The sequence below is a fragment of the Oenanthe melanoleuca genome, chromosome 1 (genome assembly GCF_029582105.1).
Source record: "Oenanthe melanoleuca isolate GR-GAL-2019-014 chromosome 1, OMel1.0, whole genome shotgun sequence".
In the NCBI taxonomy this organism is placed as follows: Eukaryota; Metazoa; Chordata; class Aves; order Passeriformes; family Muscicapidae; genus Oenanthe; species Oenanthe melanoleuca.
The window spans coordinates 47,174,429-47,201,064 of record NC_079333.1 but is presented as its reverse complement, the minus strand read 5'-3'; the positions used below and the strand labels follow the sequence as shown (position 1 = coordinate 47,201,064).

The 26,636-nt window shown below is 37.4% G+C and overlaps 1 protein-coding gene across 4 annotated transcripts in view; it reads right to left on the bottom strand.

The window, feature by feature from the left end:
• FRY (FRY microtubule binding protein) overlaps nucleotides 1-26,636 on the bottom strand; it is a 189,255-nt gene that overhangs the window by 39,857 nt on the left and 122,762 nt on the right. For all 4 annotated transcript variants that reach the window (XM_056485463.1, XM_056485469.1, XM_056485455.1 and 1 more), the window contains exons 30-44: nucleotides 24,591-24,690; nucleotides 24,122-24,293; nucleotides 22,172-22,428; nucleotides 21,650-21,796; nucleotides 18,071-18,239; nucleotides 17,224-17,314; nucleotides 15,361-15,443; nucleotides 12,022-12,172; nucleotides 11,359-11,462; nucleotides 8,133-8,318; nucleotides 6,001-6,199; nucleotides 5,289-5,410; nucleotides 4,265-4,452; nucleotides 3,266-3,360; nucleotides 965-1,566 (exon numbers count right to left, since the gene is read on the bottom strand). In XM_056485463.1, the coding sequence (XP_056341438.1) occupies nucleotides 965-1,566; nucleotides 3,266-3,360; nucleotides 4,265-4,452; nucleotides 5,289-5,410; nucleotides 6,001-6,199; nucleotides 8,133-8,318; nucleotides 11,359-11,462; nucleotides 12,022-12,172; nucleotides 15,361-15,443; nucleotides 17,224-17,314; nucleotides 18,071-18,239; nucleotides 21,650-21,796; nucleotides 22,172-22,428; nucleotides 24,122-24,293; nucleotides 24,591-24,690 (2,666 nt within the window). The remainder of the gene's footprint in view (nucleotides 1-964; nucleotides 1,567-3,265; nucleotides 3,361-4,264; nucleotides 4,453-5,288; nucleotides 5,411-6,000; nucleotides 6,200-8,132; nucleotides 8,319-11,358; nucleotides 11,463-12,021; nucleotides 12,173-15,360; nucleotides 15,444-17,223; nucleotides 17,315-18,070; nucleotides 18,240-21,649; nucleotides 21,797-22,171; nucleotides 22,429-24,121; nucleotides 24,294-24,590; nucleotides 24,691-26,636) is intronic.

The following is a 26,636-nucleotide window of genomic DNA, read 5'->3' as shown; positions in this document are numbered from 1 at the left end:
CAACCTGCTTTTTGAAAAGAAAGAATTTTTTCTATTAAAATAATTTTCTAACCATCCATTCCCTCTCACTCTACACAATTAAACAAATTGCTGAAATTAGAATCATGGTTTCCCTACTCTCCCTCTGTATTCAGGGAAAAAGAAAGATACCTCCAGATGGTACTGTCCCAGCAATTCAATGTGTGAATTGCCCAAGCAAAGCCTGGAACACAGGCACCACACAGGTGCTTAGAGATGTGCAGGCTGTTCACAGCATTCATCCCTTTACTCTGTGTCTAGGCTTGTTATGACTTAGTTGTAAAGCCTGGACATTTGTCTTAGTATCTGTGTTTCTGACCAAAAGAGAGGAGTGAAAATCTGGAACAATACAGAAGGTCTCTTCAAGAAATACAATTAAGAAGTGGCCACAACCTCAGCTAAATAATGGCAAATTTTAAAATGCTGTCTTATTTCCTCATAGCCCAGGCCTCTCTCCTCACTCACTATTGTGCTATTGTAGTTTATCTAGAGTGTACAAGAGTTCTTGATATATATATATTTAGAGAAAATACCACGAACCACTAATTTAAAATCAAGCAGTTTGACAGAGTCTGAAAACAATTGAACAGAAAAACTGACCAAAGTAGGTAATAGAAGTTTTGACAATATCTTATTACATATTTACTTTGTCACCAATCAGAAACTTTATATGCTGCTAAAGCCCTAGAAATTAAATGCTAAATAATACATGATTTCTCTCCTCCAAAACCTTACTATGCAATGGACTTACTTTCTAGAAACAGGTCATTATTTCTATGAAATTTAAAAAAAAAAGCTCACCCAGCTCAGAGCAAAAGTACATTATGCTATATTCAAAGAGAAAGAAAAATTACTACTTTTGGTTTTGTTCAGATATCTGAGTGAGGTCTCTCAGCAGATGTCAATGCAACAGAAACTGAAAGAGAGGAAAGCATAATGGTTTTACCTATAGCTTGAGAGGAATCCACCATGGATATTCGAGACACTGGTGTCAGCAAACTGAAGAGCTGGAGTGTGAGGTCAGTGGTAGTAAGGGAGGTGAATCCTTTCAGGAGCAGCTGCTGAAGTCCTGAGAAGTCTGCCCATTTCAGCTGCCCTTGCAGCTTCTCTAACTTCTCCCGGTTTTCAGCTTTGTCTAGTGGCAAATGAGCCAGAAGTTTATTCAGCAACCGCAGTGCCATCAGGTACTCAAACTCAAAATCTGACTCCATCAAAGCCACTGCAACCCAGAAGATGGTGGCCAGTAGGTTGGTTGGGTTGTTAATATGGGATGGATCGGTGAGGCTGTCCTTCAGAGAGGATGAACTTCTTGTTTTAGAGGACAGGCCTTGCTGGGTGCACGCCTGAATTCTGTCTAGCGTGGCACTGCGTGGTGGGTCCGAGGACTTGTCCACATCTCCAAACTTTTTGGGTACAGAGAAGCTCCTCTGGTGTCTGCTTCGCTCAGCAGTGGCTGTGCTGCCACTTGCAGGATTCATGTTCAGCTGCCCTGTGCTCTTCCGGTTTGCAGTCAGTTTGGTGTTTGATGTTAAATCTGGTGAAGATGAACTGCAACCAAGGTTTATAACATCCATTACATTGTGTGAATGCACAGCTTGAAAGGTACATATTAGATGCAAGCTAATAATTTATCAGACTGTAAAAAAATATTTAAATGGGAGAAGTAGAACACCAAACCATCTATTGCAGCCTGCCTTCTTTTTTCCAGAAGACAGACTCAGGCTCACAGACCTGACAGAGATGAGATTCACATGGCATTGCACCAAACTAGAGCAGGATAGCCTACAGTCTACATGGGCAAGAATGACATGGGGATAAGAAATACAGAGCTGTGAAGTGGCTATGGCAATTCCCAATGGGACAGTGGCAGAACTGAAAACAACTTTGGTCTTTAAAATGCCCCCATCAATGGAGCAAGCCCTGAACTTGGCACAGCTGGCAGGCAAATGCACAGTTGATTGCTGGTTAATGTGAGAACTGTAGGGAGAAAAAACAGCATATCTTAAGCAGAACCACAAATATTCCCCATTATCCTCAAGAAACCTGCCATGCAGTTGCCCAGGCTCTTGCAAATACATGTCCTTTTGAAAATTTGTTGTCATTGCATCCTATCCTGCCTGTATGCTAAGATCCCTTCAAGATGGTTTAAGAAAGTGTAGGTGTTTCCATTTCAATGACTAATGCCTCCTCATGGACTGCCATGCGATGATCCAGACCATACCTATCAATTATCTGCACAGAGGAGCATGCTGTGTTGATACACACAAGGGAAGTTTGTTCTGGAGAACAGCTAATTTCTGACTCTGATCCCATTCCTACCTCATACACTGTGAGTCTCTACTGTCTATAACACTTGAAGAGAATCTTATTCTAGAAGCAAGTGTCAGAGTAAAGCATATTGCATCCCACTGTTTTCTGAAGTATGTCCTACTCTTTGTGCAATCTTGCTCTTTGCTTTAATGTGCATTAAAGAAAGATAAACAGCTCTTAGTTTAGAAAGTAGAAGTGTGTTTACTCCACTCTACTCTGTCCCAAGGCACTCCTTGGGTTCTGCCATGGCACAGCACCCTGCCTGCTGGCTTCAGAAATGACTGGTATTCTTGTGCTGCATGTAAAACATGGTAACTTATGGATATTTAAAAAAAATATTTACCAATTCTGTTGTAACTATCAGGAGTCTGATAGACATTCATCTCCCTCAGTATTATCAACAGTCATGTTACAGAGGGAGCCTGTGACTTCCCTCCATGTACAAAGGTCTACTTTCAGGCCAAGGGTTTCACAAAGATGGTCAACACATCAAGCAAAATCCATGTCTACACAGGACAAAATTCTCCCTAGTTTTATTGAGAACAAACCATGATCATTTATTCCTGGGTAATACTTCACCTGAGAATGACATGCTGTATGAAACCAGTACTACAAAAGTCATGCTACTTCCAAGATATATTTTCAGGTTTATGACACAAAGGTGCAAAAATACAGTATTTTTAAAGGATGTTAAAGTAGTTTATAGCCAAATGGCAGCAAGGTAGAATTTACAATACATTGTAAAATTTTATTAGTTCTATCAGCATTATTTCAACTATGGCAAACTTTGGCTGAAATGTGTTCATAGTCTGGTTCTCGGAAGGTTACAAATGAGCTCAGTCTCATCAAAATTATTTTTTGCTGTTAGACTGCAGAACTGCACACTCAATGTCACGAAACATTGAAAAAAAATACAGTTAGGAGAACAAATTCTTACCGTGATAACACTGTCAAAAGATCACTGTTCTTCAAACAGTCTGAGAGATTATCCACTGCAGCTTCCAAAGTAAGTAGTGCCTCCATTACATACCCCTAGCAATGCAGAAGGTCAAGCATTTTAACAAAGACATTCAAGAAAGTAACATTTAAAAATCTTCAGCTCATAAAAGGAACAGGCACCTACTGAAAACCTATAATTTCTCCTGGACAAAACCCCAACATTCACATCAAAGCCACTGCCCTGAACGTTAAAATGTCACCACAAGTTTTACTTTCTGCCTCTGAATGATCTATGAAGTTATGCAAGAAGGGCACATATCTCATCAAGGGACTGGTAATGCCACACTGAACCCCTGACTTGCAGGTCACTGGTTTACATTCTACACAAGCAGTTGTGACAGAGTATTACTGTCATCTTGTGGCAGTTTCATTACCTAAGTAAAATATGGAGGTGATGTCAGTCCATTTCTTGCTGAGGGTCGGTATTTCTCTTTATTAAGTCTTGAATCTTGCAATAAATAGTCTCTGATCGTAAAATTTCAGCAGACTGAACATCACAGTGCTGTGAAAGGTCTGCATTGAATTAAATCAATGTAAGCTTTGTATTATTATGGACGGTGCAGATTTCTTTACTAAACATGATAACATTTGAGGAGTGAGACAGTGTCTGCTTCATGTTGTGAGATTACATCGCCAGACAGATGATGGATTCCTTAAGCCCAAATTAATGAAGTTGGAGAAAATGGTCATCACAAAGATTTAATTTTGAGTGACAATTACTAAAAATGTCTAGTTATTCTCTTTAGAGCCATGTAGGACTGCAACAGCCTGATGAAGGCTTAGATAAGGTACTTATGAATTCAGCAAACTCAGAAGAAACCTTTTCTAACATTCTGCTCTTCACCACATGACTCCAGAACACCTTGTTAAAATGCTAATTTTAAATTAAGAATGCATTGAACCAACAGTTCTAAGAAGCATTGTTTACACAACATACCTGAATCTCATCTCCATGCTCTCCAATAACTTCCACCAGTCTTGACAGGAGGTCAGACAATGCGTGTGCAGAAAGGGGCTGCTTTAGGGCCCTGAATATCTGGAAAGAGCGACCAGCGTAATGTCTGGAAGAGCTTGAAAGAGCTGTTTGTAAAGCAACTTCACTCAGATGCTGCTCCAAATGAAAACCTAAGCAAAAGAATAGGATGTCAGGTTTTTTTTCCCCCATTTTTATTACAGATTTTACTGTGGGTCATAAACCTGAACCTACTCTGTGAGGAGGATATGCTTGTTAGCATATGCTGCAAACACTGAGAAATGGGGTGCAGAAATGACTGTGCTTTGGAGAATTTTACATTTAGTTTGCACAGAATGCAAGAAAATTAACTGAATTACATGCAAAACAAAATTCTGAGTCTGAAATTGATAATCTGATTTATTTTTTTTTACAATTCCTGGACAAACTTTCAAGCCATCCACTGTTCTTGCTGGCAGCAACAGTAACTTCTGAAAACTCCCAAACCTGAAGCCAAATTGAATCAGGAGTCTTTCTATTAGCTTCAGAAGGCTTTGGATAAGATCTTTAATATAAATACGGATGCTGCATTCTGCTTTGATCTTGGAAATTATTTAATTAGTGACTGTGCTGGTTTTAAAAATGCAATCATAACATTCCCTCTGTTCTAAAAACCATAATAAATGAAAACTAAACTTCTATTGCCAGAGGAAATTTAACAAAGTATATTTACTTGGTAGCTGTGATTACTAACAGGACACAGAAGAGATTTTATCTGGCAGAATCAATCAAAAGGTTTTCTACCAGCAGCTTGGAAGAAATATTCAATTCAACATTTAGCCACAGTTTAATCTAACATGACTGTTCTAAAGCAATTCTTTCATTTGTCATACACCCTTGTTAAGACATATTTACTTCTGCATAAGCAGATCTACTAAGACACAGGATAAACATTAAATGTGATCATGAGGGAATATTTTTTTAGTTATGAAAGGAAAATATTTACTACCTGACTTGGAATCTTTAAATACAGATACAACATGGCGCAGAAAATTAGTGAGCTGTTCAGCACTCTTGGTGTTCTGATTTTTGGGAGTGATATCTTCATGGCACCAAAGTGGACCAAATGCCCTTTAAGAAATACATAACAAAGTGCAAAATTTCTTTGAGTTATTTGAAATAAATGTGATCAATTAAAATATATAATCTGTACAGGTACTTAGATATTTACAGGGCCATGGTTTGGTAAACATGCAACCAAACAGAATTTTAAATAAAATTAAATAAATATTCCTATGCTATATTCTAAAATATAAGCTATGCTGTGTAGAGACAGCATAAACAATTCCTGCTTTTCATTTAACACTGTGTCTAGAATCTGCTGGCTATAGTTAGTAGTTAATTTTAGTTTCACTATGGCCTTTCACTGTGCACTGTACACTTTATATCTTATTTTATAATAATGAAACTGGCTTCTTCTGAACTATTAGTTCATTTCTGAACATAAAACTATCAGTCAAATAAATATTTAATTTCTGCCAGGCAATATTTTTTCCTGTTTTCTTCTCACACTCTAGTGCATTTAAGCACCTACCTAGCACTGTAAGTATCAATAAAAGAGGAATGGGGTCTGTAATTACTGTTAAAGCTCAGTCATTTTCCTTTAGGTTGCTTCATGAAAGTATTTGAGTAGAAACATATCCTCTGCTTATCTGCATTACCTGGTTGTCAGAAACTCAATCAATTTGTTTGCTTTCTCATCTGATTCAGCAGCAGTGTCCATGTCCTCAACCTCTTGTGCAATCTGTGGGAGATTTCCAGTGCTGCCTCCCAGACTGATACTGGAGGAGGTGGAGCTGGAGCTCAAGCCGGAGTCTGGCACTGGAGATGACTGGTATTCCCGCAGAAAGTCAAAGCCACCTGCCAGCCAAAAGGGGGAGATAAACATGGAATGCACTGCTGGGCCAGCTTTGCAGATGCAAGTGTCTGCCAAGCAGCTCTTTCAGAGTCAGCAGCAGCTGAAACCTTCCACTGGGAATCATGGAAAACCTGCAGAACACAACCACCCTCAAACACTGATGGGAGTGAAAATGGCACTTTGTTTCTAAATGTGTAGAATCCAGAATAAAATGAAAACTATCCAAGTCAAGATTTCTTTTTTTTTTTACTGCACAAGGACAACAGGAGTTGGAAAACAAATATTCTAGGGCATTTTAAATTCAGAAGTAGGACTTTTGGAAAGTGAATTTAGAAGCTGGCAAAGTGCATGCTAAGTTCACTTCTCTGCACTAGTCTGATATGGAAAAAAACTGCAGAGTGGAATTTTTAGAACAATTATGCTGTTCCAATTTTACAATGTAATGGAAATCAAGACACAAATGTTTAAGGCTTCTGTTCAACACCGTTAGTAACTGTACCCACTGGACTAGTCATACAAAATATTTTCAGCATTAGGATGAAACACCTGAGTAAGAGTTCTGCTAGATCAAAAGCTGGCCACAGTTTCAGAGACAAGATTAGAAACTAAGACTAATTTTCTTAAGTTTAGACTTCTAGTCATGCTTAGGCTGTATCTACAAGAAAAAAAAATAGCCTTGAGAGAAAAACAGGAGGAGAACAAAATCCATTGCAACCCAGAAGACTCTTAATTTAGTTGCCTGACATTATGTGGAACAAACCTGAACTGAAGCATTTTCAGTTAGGATTTTTTGCTATAGCTACTCAACCACACTCTCACTCTTTACATTAGCTTCTCAAAAACCAGTCCAAAACACCAAGTCTCGATAACTTCTTGAACTCCAGAGGGCCAGACTCAGGGTACCAATTACATTTTTTAGATGCAAGAATGAAAACAGTTTTTCATTTTGGCAGAAAAGCAGTAATGTAAGAATTTTTTTTCTGTCTTTAATAATTCATAGATGTGCACTGGGAAAGAAATCCACCCAATTCAATGCAGGAAATTAATGTGAATAATTTTTCACAGAAGTTATTTAGAATGAAATTTCTTTGGCCAAAATAATTCATCAGTCTAAATTACCTATCTCTTCTGCTTATTTTTTAAAAACAATTTTGTCATGTCTCAGAAAAAATAACTAGTTACCATGTAATATTTTTTATAAAGCCAAATTTCTTATTACCATGGAAATGTCACTGATATGAGAATCTTTACTTTTCATTTTAAACTGCATGGTAAAGTTCTTCATCCTGTTCCTGATAACTAATCCTACATCCACAACCCTATATTGGTTCTGTGATTCCTTCAAAACTGAAGAGTACACTTGCTTTTAGTAATATTATCTGACAACAGTATATCTAACAAGCAGCTTTCTACAAATTGGTTCCAAGCAACTCCTTATAAACAGGTAAACTTCTAAAAGTAATAGAACACTGACCTCAGCAGAGGTCTGAAAAAAGACCCCTTTTGTAGAAACAGATTTCAGGGCAGAAATGCAATGTGTCAGTGATATAAAGGAGGGTGTGTATCAAATGAAACTTAATTTAATAATGGAAAATCTGAGCTCCACATTCTTGCTGGTCTTTCTGTGTTGGAATTACATATTCATTTCTTTTAAGGCTGAGGAATGAGTGCCTTCATTTAAAGTAGCTCTGGATCCCTGAGGGGGTAATCGGGAAGTTATTAGCCCTATTAATTTTAAAATATTACATTACATATTTTGCCTTACATTAGATAACTTTCTCACTATCATGAAAAGTTGTCTAATAATAAATTGCATGCATCCCTAGGGTAGTTTGTGTGGCATTAGTACTAATGGGAACTGTTCATATTTGACACTTTATTACTTTGACCTATCAAAACCTGACAGTATGATACAGTGTTCTTTTGCTTCATTACCTGTGTAAAGATATTCAGGTAAGTATGCAGGTTGTACTGTCAGAGTCTTGGTCTCATTCATCTCTCTGGTCTGAAGAAGCACAGATGCAATGGCTTGATAGTTGTTATTGCAAGATAGTGCAATCAAAAGGTGAAGCAATAATTTTTTACTATGTTCAAAGACCTCTGGGCGGTAATGGTCAAGACCTAAAAAGAAAAGGTCACAGCAATCTCTGAACATGAAGTAATAATAAACAAGTTCACATTCCAGAAATAGCAAAAATTCCAAGGCAGTTTGTGTCAAATAAACAAAAGATGTAGTATTTCCAGACACAGTTACTTGAGCTGTTGCTTAAATGCACGTGTATATTTAGTTTCCAGACTGAGGTCCCACACAGAAGGTACAAAGAATGAGTGGCAATACAGCTTTATGCATTCTGTCTCACTGGCAGATCTGGAAAACCTTTAAAGATGAGGTATTCTCTGTGGTGGTTGTAATTACACTGCTTACCACAGTATCTGGCTTTCTAGCACAGACATCAGCTTTAGAATGAGTGCAAACTGTAAGAGGCAGGTACTGATTTATTCAAAAAGGAACTGACAAACAAATCACTCAAAAAAGAACTTCAACCACCAGTGTGTAGCATGAGAAATTAGCCCCTAACTCAGGATGCAGAACTCAAACTGAAAGTCTAGCGCTGAAAAACTGATTTGGTTTACACTACTGCTGTCTGCAAGATTTTAAAACAGCCAGAATAGTTCACAAATTACAAATATGAAGGAAACAGATATTTCTGCACTCTGTTTTAGTAATCTTGTTTTGATTCTCTTTCAGAACCTTGCAGTATATTTAAACATACTTTCTTCTGTTTAATAGTTTCAGTGCTGAAAAACTTAATTTTTTTCTTCTTCAACTCCTTTCTTCTCAGGATATATCCCTCTTCAAAAAAGCAGCTACTTCATTACACTGTGTGGCAGCAGCCAACTTTCAAGTCAGGTGTTTTCTAATATACTCTAGTCATGCTGGTTCTTGTTTGGCCTGCAATAATGAAGCTGCTCATTATTGGCACAGATCTGCTAACTAGGAACTGAGAAGGACAGTTCAGTCTTTGTGCTTGCCCAGTGCTGGTCCCTTCTTTAACCTGTAAGAGTTCCAAGGAGGGTAAGCTTCTGTGACATGGACACATTTCCATGGGAAAGGAGTTTAGCTGTTCAACTAATTTCACACTGGTTGCAAAAGAGATTTTAAACAGCAGTGATTTTCATGCACCAGAGATAGGCAAGTTGAAACCAGCAGTCTGCCTGCCTGCTTCACCAGCAGTACTACAAACCATCCAATAGCCTATTAAACACACAGACATTGCAAAATTCTCTTATTTAATATTTTCTCACTCCTTCCAGTAAATGAAAGAATACCAGGTCTCCAGGTAGACAACATACTAGTTTCTAGTCTGCTTTTCAGTCAGATGCATCTGCCTGCTCACATTCCAACAGGACAGCAATACTTAATTTTTAATTACATTCATACCTTTGACTAATGTGTGGCATAAGTTCCTAACAACATCACAAGCTCTACTACAGAATGGAAATTTTTCCACAGGAGGTGTAACAACTCTAGAGAAACTGACCTTGAAGCCTGAAAGCTGTGATCCTTTTTAGTTACCACTAAACCAGTTACATTTAGTTACCAGTAACTTTTAATTTCACAATTCAGAATTGAGAGTTTCTAGCCAAGGGATTGTCTCATATGGTATTAACGAATTTTTAATTATTCCTTATTAAAAGCCTGCAATGTTGAAACCTTACTGCACAAACAAACAACTAAAGATTATTTTTAATGGATTACTAGTATCATAACTCTGTTTCTGCATGTTTATTTGCATGGCTCCCTGATGGATCCTTAAAGCCATCTTAACTGAAGTGATCACAGTGCCCTACTCCTTCTTAAGTTCTCCATTTATTCTTGTGACAATTTCTAACTGTAAGCACCAGTTTTCTCACACTTGTTACAAATCACAGTAAAGACATTGTTTGATCATTTAATGGTTATTGATTTGATCCATAAAATTACCCAGTTTTCTTTCAGCTCTCTCTTACACTTGGAAAGTTCACAGAAATAGACAGAAAAAAAAAAAAAAAAAAGAGAAAGTTGTTATGGACAGCCAAAAAATAAATTTTAAGCAAATATATGTGAAATATCATATAAAAATTACTCTGGAAGTCCAATCCAACACAATCCTGGTTTGTTAGTCCTGTGTTTCATTAGAAATTTGTGAAATCAATGCACTGATATACAAAACCCTACTTCACCAAAAACTTCTGAGCAGAACAGTTGGTAACAGAGTAGCAGTAAAGGAGAACAAGTATTTTCTTCAACACAAACTTCATTTTACCACTGTGCTGTAACATCCCAATTTAATCTCTTTTTGCCTGCTGAGCAGCAGACTCTTCCCAGACTGACCATGAATACTTAGTGGTAACTATGGTGACTGAATGAGAAGGGAACTGTGAGCTCAGCTATAATAAATTTATTTCACAACTGTGTTTATTTGTGAACACTATTATTTATCAACCATGGAAGTCGGGGAATGGCTTTATCATGCTAAATACTCTTGTGTGTGCTAAAAAAATTAGGCCACTCACTTTTGGTAATGTTGAATGGCAGGACAAGGAAAGGAGCCTCCAGATGAACTGTGCTACAGTCAGGAACAGACACAGCAGTGGGGAAAAAGCAGTGCTCAGGTACATAAGGGAGCACACTGATGATTAAGTTTCCCATCAGCAGTGAAATTAATGAAGCTTTGCCTTCCAGAGGTCTGTGTCTCCACTACCTCTGCAGTACAGCTCTCCTGGCTCTCTTACAGACTATTTTTGCAAAGGCAAGAGACAGCACAGGTGTGTGTAGTCCAGGTCCAAGGTATGTGTAGACTGTCATCACTAATCAAGCTGGACAAAAGCATGAGTTTCACCTCCTTTTCTTGCATAGGCCATGCCACACATTTTTATAGAGCTATTTCAGGAAGTTACTCATCTTCAAATTTCTACATACCTCTCAAATTTGGGTGAAATTGACCAAAATATTCAAAAGCTTTAAAGTTTTGAGACTAATTTACAGACTGCAACTACCCTGGGCTTCTTTTAGGGTGGAGGGAGGAAATCATAAAATATATAAGAAACACAGCTCTCTAGCTTCAGCAAAAATAAAAGGAGGGAGTAAATTTATACTTTCTTGTTCTGTTGGTCTTACCTAAAAAGAGAGCATGTAGCAATAAAGGGAGGTGAAGAGCCCAATCTTCTCTCACACTGTGATCCACTACCATCTCAGTCATGAAGATAACAGCAATATTGCACCTGGAAATTAAACAACAGCTTCAGTTTCAATCCTCTTGGAAATGGGAAAGCACAAACAGGATTCAGCCTATTTCTGAGGAAGTACACAATATATGAATTTTCAGATTTGTAGCATTTCTTCTAAATACAATTAATGCTGCAGCACTTTAGTTACAGCTCATGCAAACAAGCACCCATTACTGAAAAAACCCTATTATTGTCAATATAAATTATGTAAAAGAGGAATTTCAGAATATGCATGGCCTAGTTAGAATAAAAGATCAAAGTGCTATGAATAACAGCACAGAGGCCTGGGAAAAAGGAATTTTCCTTTTCTGTTTCAGTTGCTTCATCTGTCTTATTCTTATCAATGATGTCCTACATTGTAAATAGGCTTTCTGGTAGAAATCTGGTAGAATTGTGAGCTTTCACTGCATGCTGATTTTTGCAGTGGAAATCAGTAGAAACTGAATGTATGATTTTCAGATGCTCTGAAAGGTGGGAGAGTTGGATTGGTGTTGGCCAACTACTAAGAGGAAGCATCTCACTGTCTGAAAGGTCAGAACGAGAAGCTGCTCACCGGTGAAGGGGTCCCCGGGGTGTGATGGTTTCTGGGAGATAGTCCACAAGTGGTGCCCAGCATCCTCCATTGTAAGGCATGGGCAGGGGATGTGGCTGTTTGGTTTCAACAATATTCAATAACCAGCTTGTGTATGGAGAAACGGGATCATCTGCATGGAAAAGCATTCAAAAAGTGCATAAAAACTCAAGTCTGGTTACCTATTTTTGTGAAATTCTGGAATAGATTTTATGCTAACATATGAGTTCAGCTGTTTGGAGCAATGTGATAAGATGCCATGAGGTTTGCAAATTCCTGTGTTCAATAACAAGTGATGCATTTTTAATCCCTCTTTCATGCTGCTGGAAATTAAAGAGATTCCAGGCAGACAGCACTGAATGGTAGGAGCGGCAGCTGAATCCCTGCTGTCACTCAGTTGCTTTGGATCCAGATCACAAAGCACCAAGCAACAGACTTTCTCTTCAAAAATGAGGGAAAAGTTCAGCCAACAAAGCTGCTGTCAGAAGCCATCTGCTGCAAGGAGCTGAGTACCAGTGACACATTCTTGCAACTCCTCACCAGTGCCCTGCTGAGCAATGCTACAAAGGCAGAAGTTAAATGTCCCGAATTAACAAGGAGGCATAAGGAATGCAAAAAACATCTTCAGGGTAATTTTCTTTCAACAGGGATGAATTATATCTTGAATTTCTCAAAGATGTATTTAATTTTGCTTTAGTGTGACAGCTGCTGTTTGTTAATGAGCATTAGGGGTTTTTCTTCCACCTGTTTATCTGCAATGATGTGGGTCAAATAAGTTATTTACAACACTTTCTGTCTTGTCTCAACTGCACAGTTTTGTTCATCTCTCCTGTATTTTGTTCCCTCTCATTTCTCTTGATTTTCTAACTGTTCAGTTTTTATTTCTGAGGTCTGGCAGTCTGTGATACACTGCCACAGAAAGTATCCCTTCTAGGTCTGTTTTTGACATACATTCCAACATGGCCCTTTATGAATTTTTAATGAGTGTTATTTTTTTGTTCTTCTTTTTGTGTTTTCATTTGTTTGTTTGCTTGTTTGTTTTGTTTTGTTTTGGTTTTGTTACGCTTTTGTATTTTAGGTAAGCTTGAAACCCTCAGCATTTTCCTTTTTTTTTTTTTTTTTTTTTTTTTTAACAGCATGTATCTGATGCTTGTCAGCTTTCCCACGAAAAACAAAACTATTTTGATGCCTACAAAAGTATCAGAGCTGGATTCTTCTAATGCATATCACTTCTTAGTTTTAGAAAAACATCTTCAGATTTCCAGATCTTCAGGAGACTTTCAATGCAGTAGCTGCTTCTCCAATTACTTCTAAAAAGCCAACTTTATAACTTCCATTCTTAAGTACTGGTCTTTTAAGGAACACTTTATATCTTTATGATTTAGACCTCTACTTAGATTCTCTGGAGGATGATTGATTAGTTACAGATAAAGAAGAATAAAATAACTTAATAATGTGGGAAAGTATGGCATTTTCACATACTCTTCTTCTAAGAATTAACCAGATAATGTTTGCCAGATGCTTTTCACCGAAAAAGCACTGCACAGGAGCTACTTATTTCTATTAATTTAAGTGTTTCACAGAAAAGTGCTTCATGATGCTCACACCTAGACCTAGAGACCTAGACCTAGAATAAAAAAAAAAAAAAAAAAAAGAAGGACCTTGAACGTGAACATACAATCCTTGCCTGAACAGAAAAGTTTGGGTGCTCCCCTTATTTATATCATCAGCAATACATGAATATCAAATTAGACTGGAGAGAGGGGAGAAGCCATACCACCAAACCCTTTGTATCTTGGGCTGCCTGTCTGAGAGGGTAAGTTGTGCTTTCTTAGTGGAAGTTGCATTATGTTTCTTGTAGAATGACAAGAGGTATAAAAATTCCTTTCTCTTATTAGAATTCTATATAAATGTCAGTAGCTAAGTAAAATACATTTTATTTTCTTTCTAGGTATTCACATATTTACTAAAGGAACCCCTGTGAGAAGCACACTTTGCATAAATATTCATGGTACTACAAAGCTTGCAGGTACAGGCAGGAAAAAACATTTGGGTACTGGCTGGAGGAGACATTCCAAAAGAGCAAAGAAAATGTCAGTATTTTTTAACCTTTTATCACTCTAAGCTCTTGTCAAAACCAGGTATTTGTGGAGGCTGTTTAGATAATGTAAACGCTGTTCTCTCTTGAAAGATTGTTCATGGAGATCAAATTAGCACCAGTGCTACAATTAACATCTGGTGAAGCATTTTAAGTAGCTGCAGAGCTGGAAAGCCATAAAAAATCCAAGACAAGTGTACTAAACCCCACTGAGTTTAAGATGTTGCCCACTTTCTTATTTAAACACTGGAGTTTGTACATACACAATATTTTGTCAATACTGTGCTTCATAATTGTAAATAATAGTTGTTGGTGTACATTAAATTATTCAATTGTATTTTACAGTCTTTGCATATTTTGCAGAAGAGTATTGCCAAAAATGACTTGGATTTAAAAAAATATAAAATCTTAACTTTTTGTGTCAAAATACTGTTCCAAAATGGTGTCTGTAATACCAAACCAAGACATTATGGCTGATACAGTACCTGACCTGGCTTTAATAAGCCAGTGATGAAAGTAAATAACAAGATCTTGCCTTTTTTACATTTGGTTAGGGCCTAGACAAAATCTGTAAATTGAATTCACAACAGAAATGAAGTCAAACCATCCAGCTCCCCAGTTTTGCACTATTGTTCAATAGTTAACTGATTTTCTTTGGAATCTCTGCTAAGCACCACTATCCATTTACAGCCCATTTAGCAGAAATACATAAAGAATAAGAAGCATGCTCAGGAGCCCCATCTCCCCTCTAACACAGCTTCTGGCACAGTGCAGCCAGAAACTGGTTGCAGAGAGCAGATAAAAGCTAATGAGGAGATAAGATCTCATATTTGGAAACTCCTGAGCCTCTTTTCATGCTCATATAACAGCACTTGATCTGGAAGGGTATACTGCCAGAATGCACAACTCAAAGTACTTGCTCTAATGCTCTTACAAGTGTTTTGCCTTGTCATGTATGAAAGACCTAATGTGTTACTCTCTGGAGGATTCTCTGCTGCTGCTTTCTGTGGAGTTCTCTGGCCTTCAAATGGGTTTGACTGAACCCAGATTAAACAAAGTAAATTAATTAAATGAGGTATGGAGGTAAAATAAGGACACTCCCTGCATGGCGATGCTACATTACTGTTTATACAGAACTTAAACAGAGAGGCTCTTCTGGTCATTGGAATGCTTTCCTCTCCAACCAAAACATCAGAAATTTCATCAAATTGAATATAACTTACTTTTGTCATCATCGTAAGATCCTCCAGAGCTGTTACTGTACCTCGATTCTAGTCGGGTATGTGCTCTAGTGACATTACTGAACCTTCAAATACAAGAAAAGAAAATCTTCATTAGCATCACAGACTGACATGAAACATCTGGACTTTATGTTTACCCTAAAAAAAAAAAAAAAAAAAAGCATTTCCTTAAGCATTCACTTTTACACAGGAATAGACAGCAAATGAATGTAATGCTGATTCTTTCCACAAAACATTTTTGCAGCCAGTTTTTGAGAAGTTCTAACAGTGTGCTCCCATGTCACAAGCCTTTAAAATTTAGCAAAGGGAAATGCTCATGCTGCAAACGTGTGATTTTTTTGAAGAAGAAACTGCTAAGGATGAACTGAGATATAAACTGTTCACAGCTAGTATTTGTCACAGATCATGTTCATGGGTAAAATCCAAATTGTTAAAACACTCAAAGCATGGTGCTAATACTGCCAAGGTTGTGGGTTCAATCCCCATATGGGCTATTCACTTGAGAGTGTGGGTCTCTTCCAGCTCAGAATATTTTGTGAATCTGTGACTGACTAATAGTCCAAAGCCAAGCCTGCACAGGTACCAAGCAGGAAAAACTACAGATCACCCTTCAAGAGGAGAATCCAGCAAATGCCAGAGCAGACCTAGCAGAAAAGCAAAGAGATATGAGAGCCAGAGCAAACTGCTCACAGCTGTCCTTAAATCTGCCATGCATTCATGGTAAGCTGACTTTTCCTGGTGATCTCCTTTGACTTCCTCCACCTTGTGTTCTCAGGGTAATCAGGCCTGAAGTGGAATGAGAGGAGCCATACTGACAGCTCACACACTAGTGATGATCTAAAAACATCACCATCCCTGCAAAGCTAGGAAACTAATTACAAATTAAGTACATTTCTAGTACTCATGTTGAAAAAACATCACTTAAGAGTCAAATCTGTTTTACTATCAATTTGAAACTTAGCACCGTCATTTTTTACTTACATTTAAATTAGCAGACACATATAACTAACCTGACAAAATGCTATTCTTGTTTGTAACATGGAGAGACCAAGTAATTCAAAAGTTCTGAAGTACAGAAAGGTTTGCTCACATAATTATCTCTGTACCTCCAAGCCCTGCCCCTTAGGGAAGGAGGGCTGGACTCCTGAAGGGATACTTGTGACTATCAGTGACTAATGTAATACTAATACACTAACTGACAAATGCCATTATAAATTGTCCAAAGTTCTCTTGCAAAACCAAGAGTGTTTCTGTGAGAGAAATAATCTATATGTCTGTGCTCTAGGATCTGATGGCCCCTAGGCTTTGTATTGATTCATTTGTCATTTGTCAGTATGTCCTGTAAATAGCAGAAGTCTAAGTGGAATATATAACCTATAAGCAAGTTATTTTCCATAGCTCTCCTCTATAAAACATTTCATTCAGACATAGGAGGTATCCTTGAAATCACTGATATAAATCTGACAAACTAAATTTTACTCACTGTCCATGAAATTGACCAGTGTGATCAAATCTGATTTTTTGTAAAGATTTTAGTAGTCATTATTTGATGCACATTCCTATTTTTTACTTTCACCTTTGTAGATAATTCCTACAAAACCATGACCTACTTAGCACAATTCATTAAATGTAGGTTTAACAGTTGTTCCTTTACAATTAAACAAGAGTCAGGAACTAGAATAATGAGAATAGCTTTTTTCAAAAAACCAATTATACATACTGGGATAACACCACTTAGGATCAATCTGAGCACCAGAGTTCCTCACAGAACAAGCAGAACTCTGTCCAACATCTCAGCCTAGAAAAACACCTACATTTTGGAGGAAAAAAACCCAAACCACAAACCTTTCATCAGTCTCTTTCACCACTCTGTTCTCCTCTGCATCAGGAAAACTATCTTGGCCAGCTACAACAGTGTTACTGCTGGAGGTGGTTCCTGTATAGGAGATGGGAGTAAGAACATTTGTTACATGCAGCAGACAGCATCTGCAAAGCAATAAAAACCCCATAACTTACAGGGTTTTTTAGCAGCTACAGCCAAAGTGACCATCCTGCAGGTACTTGCACATATGAATGAATGAACAGTGTTCTACCAGGACCTGCTTCCACAGCTGGGTGGTGTAAAGTTTACATGCTTGGAGAGGCAGATTAACAGAATGATGGTCTACTCCTTAAACTAAGCTCAAGAGACACAGTCTATTGTTTTTCAAGGATTTGGCAAAACATTTACAAGGTTAAATGTGGGACTGGCTCTTAAGAATATTTGACTACTGAAGCTTAGAAAATGGCATTAGGCCTTTTACAACAAAACTGCCACAACACTGAGGCTTTCAGTTTTCAGGAAACTGCTTGATGTATCTGCTGTGTTCACTGCATCGATAATGATTTCTTGCTTTGACTGAAACAACCACTAAAGTGTGGAGTTTTCTGAAGAGTGACAGAATTCTGAGCAGCATCAAATATTGGTAATATGCTGTTATATATGCTATTAAGATAATTAAGCACATGTTAACAAAGCATATACATCAGTAGGAATTAGAAGGAAATGTAATTTAGACATGCAACAAGGCTCTGAACCTTGTACTTCATGTACACACGTCTGAATGGATGTAAAAGTAAGAGATTGTTTTTTGCAAAGAGATGAAAACTCAAAAGAGCAGGAGAGCATAAAGAAAACACATTCAGGTCATACCAGAAGCTGCAGCTGAGGCTTTGTTACTGGCAGCAAAACGGTAAAAAGGAGCATTATCACAATGTTGGACTATGGGGTTCACTGGGTCGGTTTGCTGCAGCTCAAAAAGAAGTTCTTCCATTGTCTGAATAGTGTTATTGCGACACAGATATATTGCAACCTTCTTTATCTGTGGAAGAAAGCAACAGTTGTTAAACTCTGACTAAAGTTAATTTCTGAAGAAATGAATGAATGTTACACTGCAGTACTGAAATTATCTAGAATGGAAGTGTTTTTCCTGGACAGAACACAGTTCATACAGAAATAAAACTTTTCACTTTGACATTAAGATAATTTCCCCAGCAGACTGACTCTATGATTTAATTACTTCAATTTTTTTGCTTACCATTCACAATAAACTGTTTATGTATATAACTGTACAACAGGCACATCTACAAAACTGTAGCTGGGGCCACAATGAGTAAGCCAGGCTTTGAGTTGCTACTTGTATCTGTAAGCAAAGTAATAGCAAATGGAAGAAAGGCAGAGAAATTATGTATACAGACTTAATGTATCCTGATTAGAAAAATCTGAGAGTATCATTTATGGAAACGCTGGAAATATCTATAAATGTTTTAACAAGACCTCAAAACTGCACTGCAGCAATGAGGACTGTTGAGATACTGAGACCAAATTCAGCTGATTTCTTGAGGGAAAAAAAACCTGATCACTATTAAAAGCAGAGACTCTCTCCAGCTCAAAATCACTTGATTCATAAACTGCTGGAGCTGGGAGACCATATGGGGAATATCTCTCTGTGCTTGCCTGCTAGTTTTTAAAGATGTCCCTAAACAGATGCTTATACGGGAGCTAATATTATAGGGGAGCTAATATATTAGACTGAACTGCCTGTTGGCCTCATCAAATATTGCTGTTCTTATACTCTTAAATACTTCCATTAAAATAACTTCCTTCCTGCTTCTCTTTCCCTTGTTTTTTTTTTTTTTTTTTTTTTTTTTTCCCTTGGAGAAAATGCACATATGCAAAGTCTCTTTTACTCTACTGTGCTAAAAATTTCCCAGGGACTTTCCAGAGACAAAATCATCTTCTTCCTGAGGCTTATTTCTGGTTGGGCTCACAGTGCCACTTTCAGATTCTCTCACTGCTGAAAGGGTCACGCTCCCAACATCGAGTCTTTGCTGAAGAGGTTTCTGAACTGCAAATACCCTAAGAAATCTTTCAGTACTTAATATATAAAAGAATGGACAGCTCAGCAATTTGTACTGGGGCACTGGGAAAAAATGCTTAAAGGAAACATAAGAGACAAAGCAATTAATTTAGATGATAAAAAGAAATTTAAAAAATGTGAGTCAGGCATGCTTTTGGCTTGGACCCACACAGGGAGAACAGATGGCTGAAGGCACAAAGCAGCTGGTGACTGCCTTGGGGCACAGGGGGCTCCTACAGGACATGGGTAAACTGGCAATCTTGCAGCTCTGTGGTCTTTTAAGCCCAGGTGACCTGGAACACTGCTGATAAACTGTCCAAATGATCTTTATTTGTTAACCTGTATCTGTTATCTACATGATAATGGAAGACACATGTTTATGGTATCAGCAGTCTTGTGTAGTTAACAGAGTTAGGCAGGATTTCTTATCTGTAAACTCCAGGGCATTAGCAAAACACTGAGCAGATGCATGTGATAAGACCAGTGTGTTTTCCTACTCCAGACAAAGCTATCAGTGAAGGAGTGACTCATAAGCACAGTCAGGCTTCCTACAGAAGCCAAGAACTTTTTCAGATTTTGCAAAATCCGAGAATCAGACTATTAACTCAACATTACAAAACATTACAGACTAACTGGGTGGTAGAAAACACGGAAACCTTGTCAGCTGCTGCTGCCACCAGCCACGAGAAGCCTGGGAGAGAGACCAGAAAAGTCCTACAGGCAAAATAGGAGATGCTGAGCAGATGAAGCTGGAGATGTCAGAACAGATTGCCCTCTTCCTGAAGTGAGAGGACTGTACTGTCCTGGAGGAGGACAGGACTGTGAAAAGCCAAGGCTTTGAGGCAAAAAAAGGATATGGAGAAAGAAGTGCACTGGGTGGAGGGGGTGGGAGGAAAGGCTGTCAGATCTGGGATGGCAACAGTAAGGGGAAAAGGAGGGGCTGAAAGCTTTGGCTTTGGCAAGGGTGTGGATGGGGGATAAGGTATGTGAGGGGTGCTGGGCAAGGGGTGACAGGGTTATCAGGCTTTTCCAATCAGGCTGCATTAGGAATCAGACATATATTTAGCACAGGACTACTCCTTCCTCTCAGAAAACTGCCCCTGCTCCTTCTGTAAGCTGCCAGAAATGAGGGCAACAGCCCTCATTTTCTGTCTTATCTCTAAGAGGTGATTTCCACTTGTTCTCTGCCAACAGAGATGGAGACCACCTTTGGGCCTAATCCCAAATCTGTCACAGATTGTAGGATGAGGCAGGTTGGAAAGAGGCTGGGAAGTCCCTCATCAAACCTCCTGCTCAAAGCATGATCAACACTGAATGGAAAGCCTCTGTAACAACTGAGGGAACAAACTTATTTCACATCAACCCCTTTGTCTTCCTCTCATATAAACATTGAGCTTGTTCTTATACCAATTCCACTTTCAAATTTTTCTACTTTTGACTAGCTAAGCATATATATATATATATATATATATATACACTGACTTGAGAATGTAGAACAGTAAACCCTACAATGAAAGGAAACAAACAGGATGCCTATGGTACAACAACAACATTCTGAAGATTTTTACAGGCTTCTTTATTTTCTTTATTCTAATATGCACAGCAGTCATCATAAACACTTTGGGCAAACTGTCATTTCAGCAAATGTAAATGAAGCATATTCATGAGGCTTTTTAGATAAATTTCATCACATTAGTTATTTCAGATTTATTTCAGGGAAATAAATGTAAAGAGGCTAACTAACAAAGCAACATATTGTAATTGGGCTGGAAAATTCACTAAATTTAGATTCTGTTTCACTCAGCAACTGAGCAATAAGGAACATGGGAATGGAATTAGCCTGATTTTCTCAGACAGCCCTGATTTTATTTTAACTTGAATAATAACAATATCCAGTACAGTTTGAGTTGCACATTGCAGCAACTGTTAGATAATTTATGACAGTCATGCAGAGGCAAAGTTGAAATGGTAAGGAGCTTATAAAGGTTAACTATCTTCTGTCTCTTGAGATGTCTCAGAGAATGTTCTAGTCTGCTAAAGAAGAGGATGTAGCATTTTCTGGCAATTTATGGCCAGTCTCTGTTACTGTCCCCATTCATAGACATGCAAAGTTTCTCCTTGCTTGAGAGAAACCCACCTCTCACTTGTGATGGGCTCTGCTGGTGCAGGCTGAGATTTGAACTACTCAATTTCTTTGTTTTAATTTCAGTTTCCTGGCACTTTTATTCCAGCCATTTAATTTTGTACAGTGTGTTAGGGAGTATGTTGGTATTTGTTTTTGATATAGAAATCAATTTTCTGCAGGTAATAGATGTTTTCTTCACTACAACTTGTGTAATCAGCAGTAAATAAAATAAAGTGCAAAAACTTACATAGGGTAAAAGGATGGTATCACTGCTAACACCACACAAACTAATGAGGAACTGCAGTGTTATCCTAAGATTGTTACTCCATTTTTCATTGTTGGCCAAGGCATTCCAGACATTTTCCATCTCTGGTCCAGGAATTTCATCTCCATACTGTAAAGAATCACAGGCATAATTTCCTTGAAATATGCAGACTTCCAAACTAAAGCATGTTCTTTTAGAACAATTTCTAATGCAAAAGAACCCCAGTGAAATGCTGTAAAAAGTTACAAAACAGTATTTTAAAAAGCTACCTGACAGATTTCAGACCATAAACTCCATTTAAAACCATTTAGGTTCTGATCCACAGAAGGACTTAAATCATAAGAGAAAATAAAAGTCTTGAGGACTGTAAATTTAAAAAGTAATTCTAAAATTAGGCAGATTTTGTTTGATTGGTACAGACTGTTCCAGTGTCAAATTTCTGGTACAGGAGGGAAGAAACAAAAGTTTTACAGGTTAGTTTTTTTGTCTGATTTGTTTTTTTACCTTGGCTGTCATATACATGAGATTATTAAGAACCAGGGAGGTGGCCTCAGGTGAGCCCCAGCCATTGCCTTTTAGTCCACTTGTGACTGCTATTTCCCCATCCTTGTCCTTCAGCTCATCTTCTGGAGTGGTAGGGCTTGAGCCAGGGAGGAGCAGTCTGTTGTCTACCAGCTCAATATTATGAAGCCAGGGTAGCAGGTAGGTAAGCATGATCTGTCTTCCATTTGGGTGTGTTGTTGGAAAGCGCTGGCTTACCTCTGAAATAGTAAGAGTTGAACAAAACAACATATTAATTTATGATGGAGACCCTAAATATACTGTTCCAATCACATTTCTGACATTTGTTAGACTACCTGATGGTTTTTACCTTGCACACCACAAACATAAAAAAACACTCTCTTGAGTTTCCTGAAGAGAAACATGGAATTAATGTCCAAGAATAGCAAGCAATTGGTCATGTCTTCTGTCTAAAATAACTAACTCAGTCTGGGCTTAGAAACAGAAAGTCACCCCTTGTTTCTATGCCATGTTATGTATTAAGTGAGGTGGATGTCAATAAGGAGGAACAAGGATAATTCAGTTACTGCTGGTTACTCTACAATTCCAAGAGCTGCTGGAGAATACCCAAAGTGTTCAGCAGATTACAAATGCCTCACTGGCCTCCAGGTTTCTAAGCTATAGTTTAAAATAAGGCACTTATTATACTGAGTTTACCAAAAAAATCCTGCATATATTGGGATCCTACTTCCTGTGGGAATGTCTATAAAATTCATAGCTGGCTGTCAGTTCAGGAATGCTTGTATGCAGCACTTTAGATAGTTTACAAAAAAAGAACTGGCACTGTAAGGCAAAGGGATTTGGAAAATCTGGGATAAGAAATACAGCTTCCTGCCAAAATGAACCACATTATCTCTCTTCACCAGAATTCTTCTGTAAAATCAGTAGAGGACACATTTCCTTTTTTACCCACTGCCTGGTTTTTAAAAATCACGAAGACACACACTGTTCTCTCCTCCTTATGATTCTAGATATACAGAAAGGATGTCTCACTTGGACTGTAATATCCTGTATATCTGAGATTTTTTTAATGACAGAGTCGTTACAGCAACATGAGTAGATGATACCAGAGATGATGAAGAGCATTTGCTTAATGACAAATGAGCCATCAGAATTTCCCTACACCAGTTATTTATAATTCATGGTATCTTGGGCCCTGAGAAATGTAAGGGTGATGTATTGTTCCTTTACCCTCCCCTCCAGACCCTACAGACTGAGCAAAAACAACAGAAAGGGATTTTAAGAGCCAGTAAAAATTCCCACGATTACACACATTTGCATTCTGTTATTTAAAAACTAAAGCAACACATAAGATTGATTAAACCAGACAGACATGTCTCAAAACATCACAGTTCCCAGGAATGGCCTCACAGTTGGCATATTCTGGATTGTGCTCCTGCAGGTCTCAATTTTTAACCCTTTTTTCAGTAATTCTGAAAATACATATTTCTGATAAAATTAAAAAATGCTGAGATGTGCAGATGTGGCAAATAACATAAAGTAGAGACCACTCAGAGTGATTTGAATCATTGGTAGAAGTGGACACATGCAATCAATCTGCCAAAAGTTCAAATCATGTTTATATAAAATGAAGAAATATGTCCTTATGAGTATGATCTGAGAACCTATCATAGTGGAGTTTGCCAATGTCATTGTAACTAATTCAGGGCACTTGCAATTCCAAAGTTACCCTAAGATCACATAAGTGGCACAGAGTCCCCAGAGAGGGACTTTGTGTGAGTACCTCTAGGAAATATATATTGGATTCCTAAATCTGATCTGACCTGAACTAGAATGAAAACAGGTCAAGCTAAATTTATAAACAGAACTGGTAGCAGTCTAGCATTTGTACCAAAATGTAAAGGACATAATAAGTGAAATAAATATAGCTACCTGAAAAAAGTGGAAGTGTAAGTTCAGGATACATCCTTGCTAGTTCACATGAAAGAAGGGCAAGTGAGACACTGTAAAGAGGTGGCAATGGACCATGTGTCCCATACAAGATACTGCCTGGTCTTTGTTCAGCTACCTTTTTTGAATAAACAAAAAGCTTTGATTCAAGGATCTGTAAAAGACAAAAAAAAAAGGAATGAGACAATAAAAATTCATTAAATCAAGAAATATCAGCATTTGAAGTTTAGCTGTCAGAGAATGCTCTATATATTTCAGAGTATATTCTCCAAATACGAAAGACACTATAACATTCATTTTAATATAAATATTTGTCAAAGTTTTTATAGCCAAGAAAAAACCGACTGTTTATTTTCAAAACAAAACTAATGTGTAAATAACAGTAGTTTATAAGAAATTCACCAAAACAATCTCCAAGGATAGGAGGAAAAAATAAGTAGCTGATACATGCCTGCATAAGTTGCATGGAAATTTCATAAATCTCTCTGTTGGTGTCAGATGCCTTGAACAGAACCAAATTTAAAAGCGTCACAATATCAAAAGGATAGTTCCTAGAAGAATAAAAAGAACATTTTTGTGAATGCTGGTGAGGAATGTAGATTATATTCACTCTGATTTACTCTGTAATAGGGTCTAAAGAGAATTAAAAGAAATCTTTCTTTTTTCTCTTCCACCATCAGAATATGGGAAAGGGAGCTCTTATGAATACACACTGCTTGATCAAAGGACCATCTGGTGAATGGGAAGAAAGAAAGGATTATTTATAATTACCTTACATTAAGGCTTAGGAATGCACTGAGTTACCCACAATGAAAATGAAATACCTGTGTCTGTGACTGTCAATTCATTTTAATTTACAACATAAACTGTTTATAGGAGACAGGCTGACACCCATGAAAGAAAATAGGGAGCATGAACCTTTTCAAGGATAAGGAATTTTTTAAGCCAAGCTGTAATTAAAACAGTCCCTTTGGACAAAAGACATTATCTCTGACATGAACATTCTGAGGTATTAGACAATTCTATGAAAATTGTTTTCAAAGAGTAAACATGAAGAACTGCTTCAAAAAGTCTGCTATCTATAAAGTCAGTATCAATTGTAATATTAAATATATCAAAGTGTTAACAAGAATATTGTTAGAGGAGTAAATCCCACATCATAATATTTGGATTTGCACTAAATAGGTTTCTGTTTTCTCATGATGATTTGTAAATGCACTGATTGAATTGTGAACCATCAATTTATCACCCTAGATGTCAGCTACAGTGCTCCTGGATGGCTGCAGGATGTCTACTTGGACTTTTTAATATGGCAGATACATGTGTGTAATGGGACATTCTTGGTAATTCCATACACCAGCTGCAACCCAAGCTCTGTAACTGGCTCTTTGCTCTTCCACTTCTTAGAAAATAATCACAAAAAGAAAAGAAATGAAGGAAAGTGGCTTCTTTGTAGAAAGTTGAGTGGGCCTAATCAATTGCTGCTCATTTTTCAAGCAGTTTAAGCAGTGGCCTCTTGATACATTTTGATAGATGATAGAGGAAAAACTATTAACAGCCATCAAATATTAATAAAAATTCCCAGCTTGCCAGAAAGAGGACCTTCCCTTCAAAATAAATCACAAAGATCATACTGTCAATTTCTACTGTAAGAATGGAAAAAATTGATTTTTATGCCACAGTGGCACAAGTAACACAAATTGAGGAAAAAAGAGGGGCTGAAGCTGCTGTGTTTCTGTGTTCATTAAAATAAAAACTGTTAACATAACTGAACTTGCAAACACAAAATTCCATTGATATTTTAAAAATCTCCATATAATGGAGTCTCTAGTCTAGTTGTTCCAGTGAGAACAAAACAGTTTTGCACTATGAAAACTATGAAACACATGACTTATTTTGATTTTCCAAATTCCAGTTATTTCTGTATTGCGTATTTCTCCATGCTGATCAGACAACTTGCCAAATTATTTTTGTAAAGAGTAATTTTTAAAAAAATTAATTTATTTTAATAAGATGGAAACTACTGTATTATTGTATTTCTCTATAAATTTTGCCTTTAAAAATAAAAAAGGGGATAGAGTTTTATGAAGGCCTGGCACAAAAGCAATATTTGTATTCATGTCTTCATGTAGCTTGTGCTTGCTCAGCATTAGCAGTAATGATGATACCAGTTGACAGGAAAGTGAACTAAACAAACCAAATGAAAGCCAGTTCAGAAAAAGAACATGACTTTCAAGATAATGACAAGTCAAAATAATGACTTTCAAGCTATTGACATTTAAAACATTTTTCCTTTTATAAATTAAATTTAAAACCGTGCCAAATCTTTTGAAATGAGATTTATGACCTACATTCAAATAAAACTGTTTCTGTGCAAAATAGCATTGAAATTCCCCAGATTTCAAATATACCTGTAGTAAGAACATCTTCTACCAAGCACATCACTTTGCTTTCAGAATCATGAAAATCAAGCAATACAGTCTCAAGAACTGTTTGA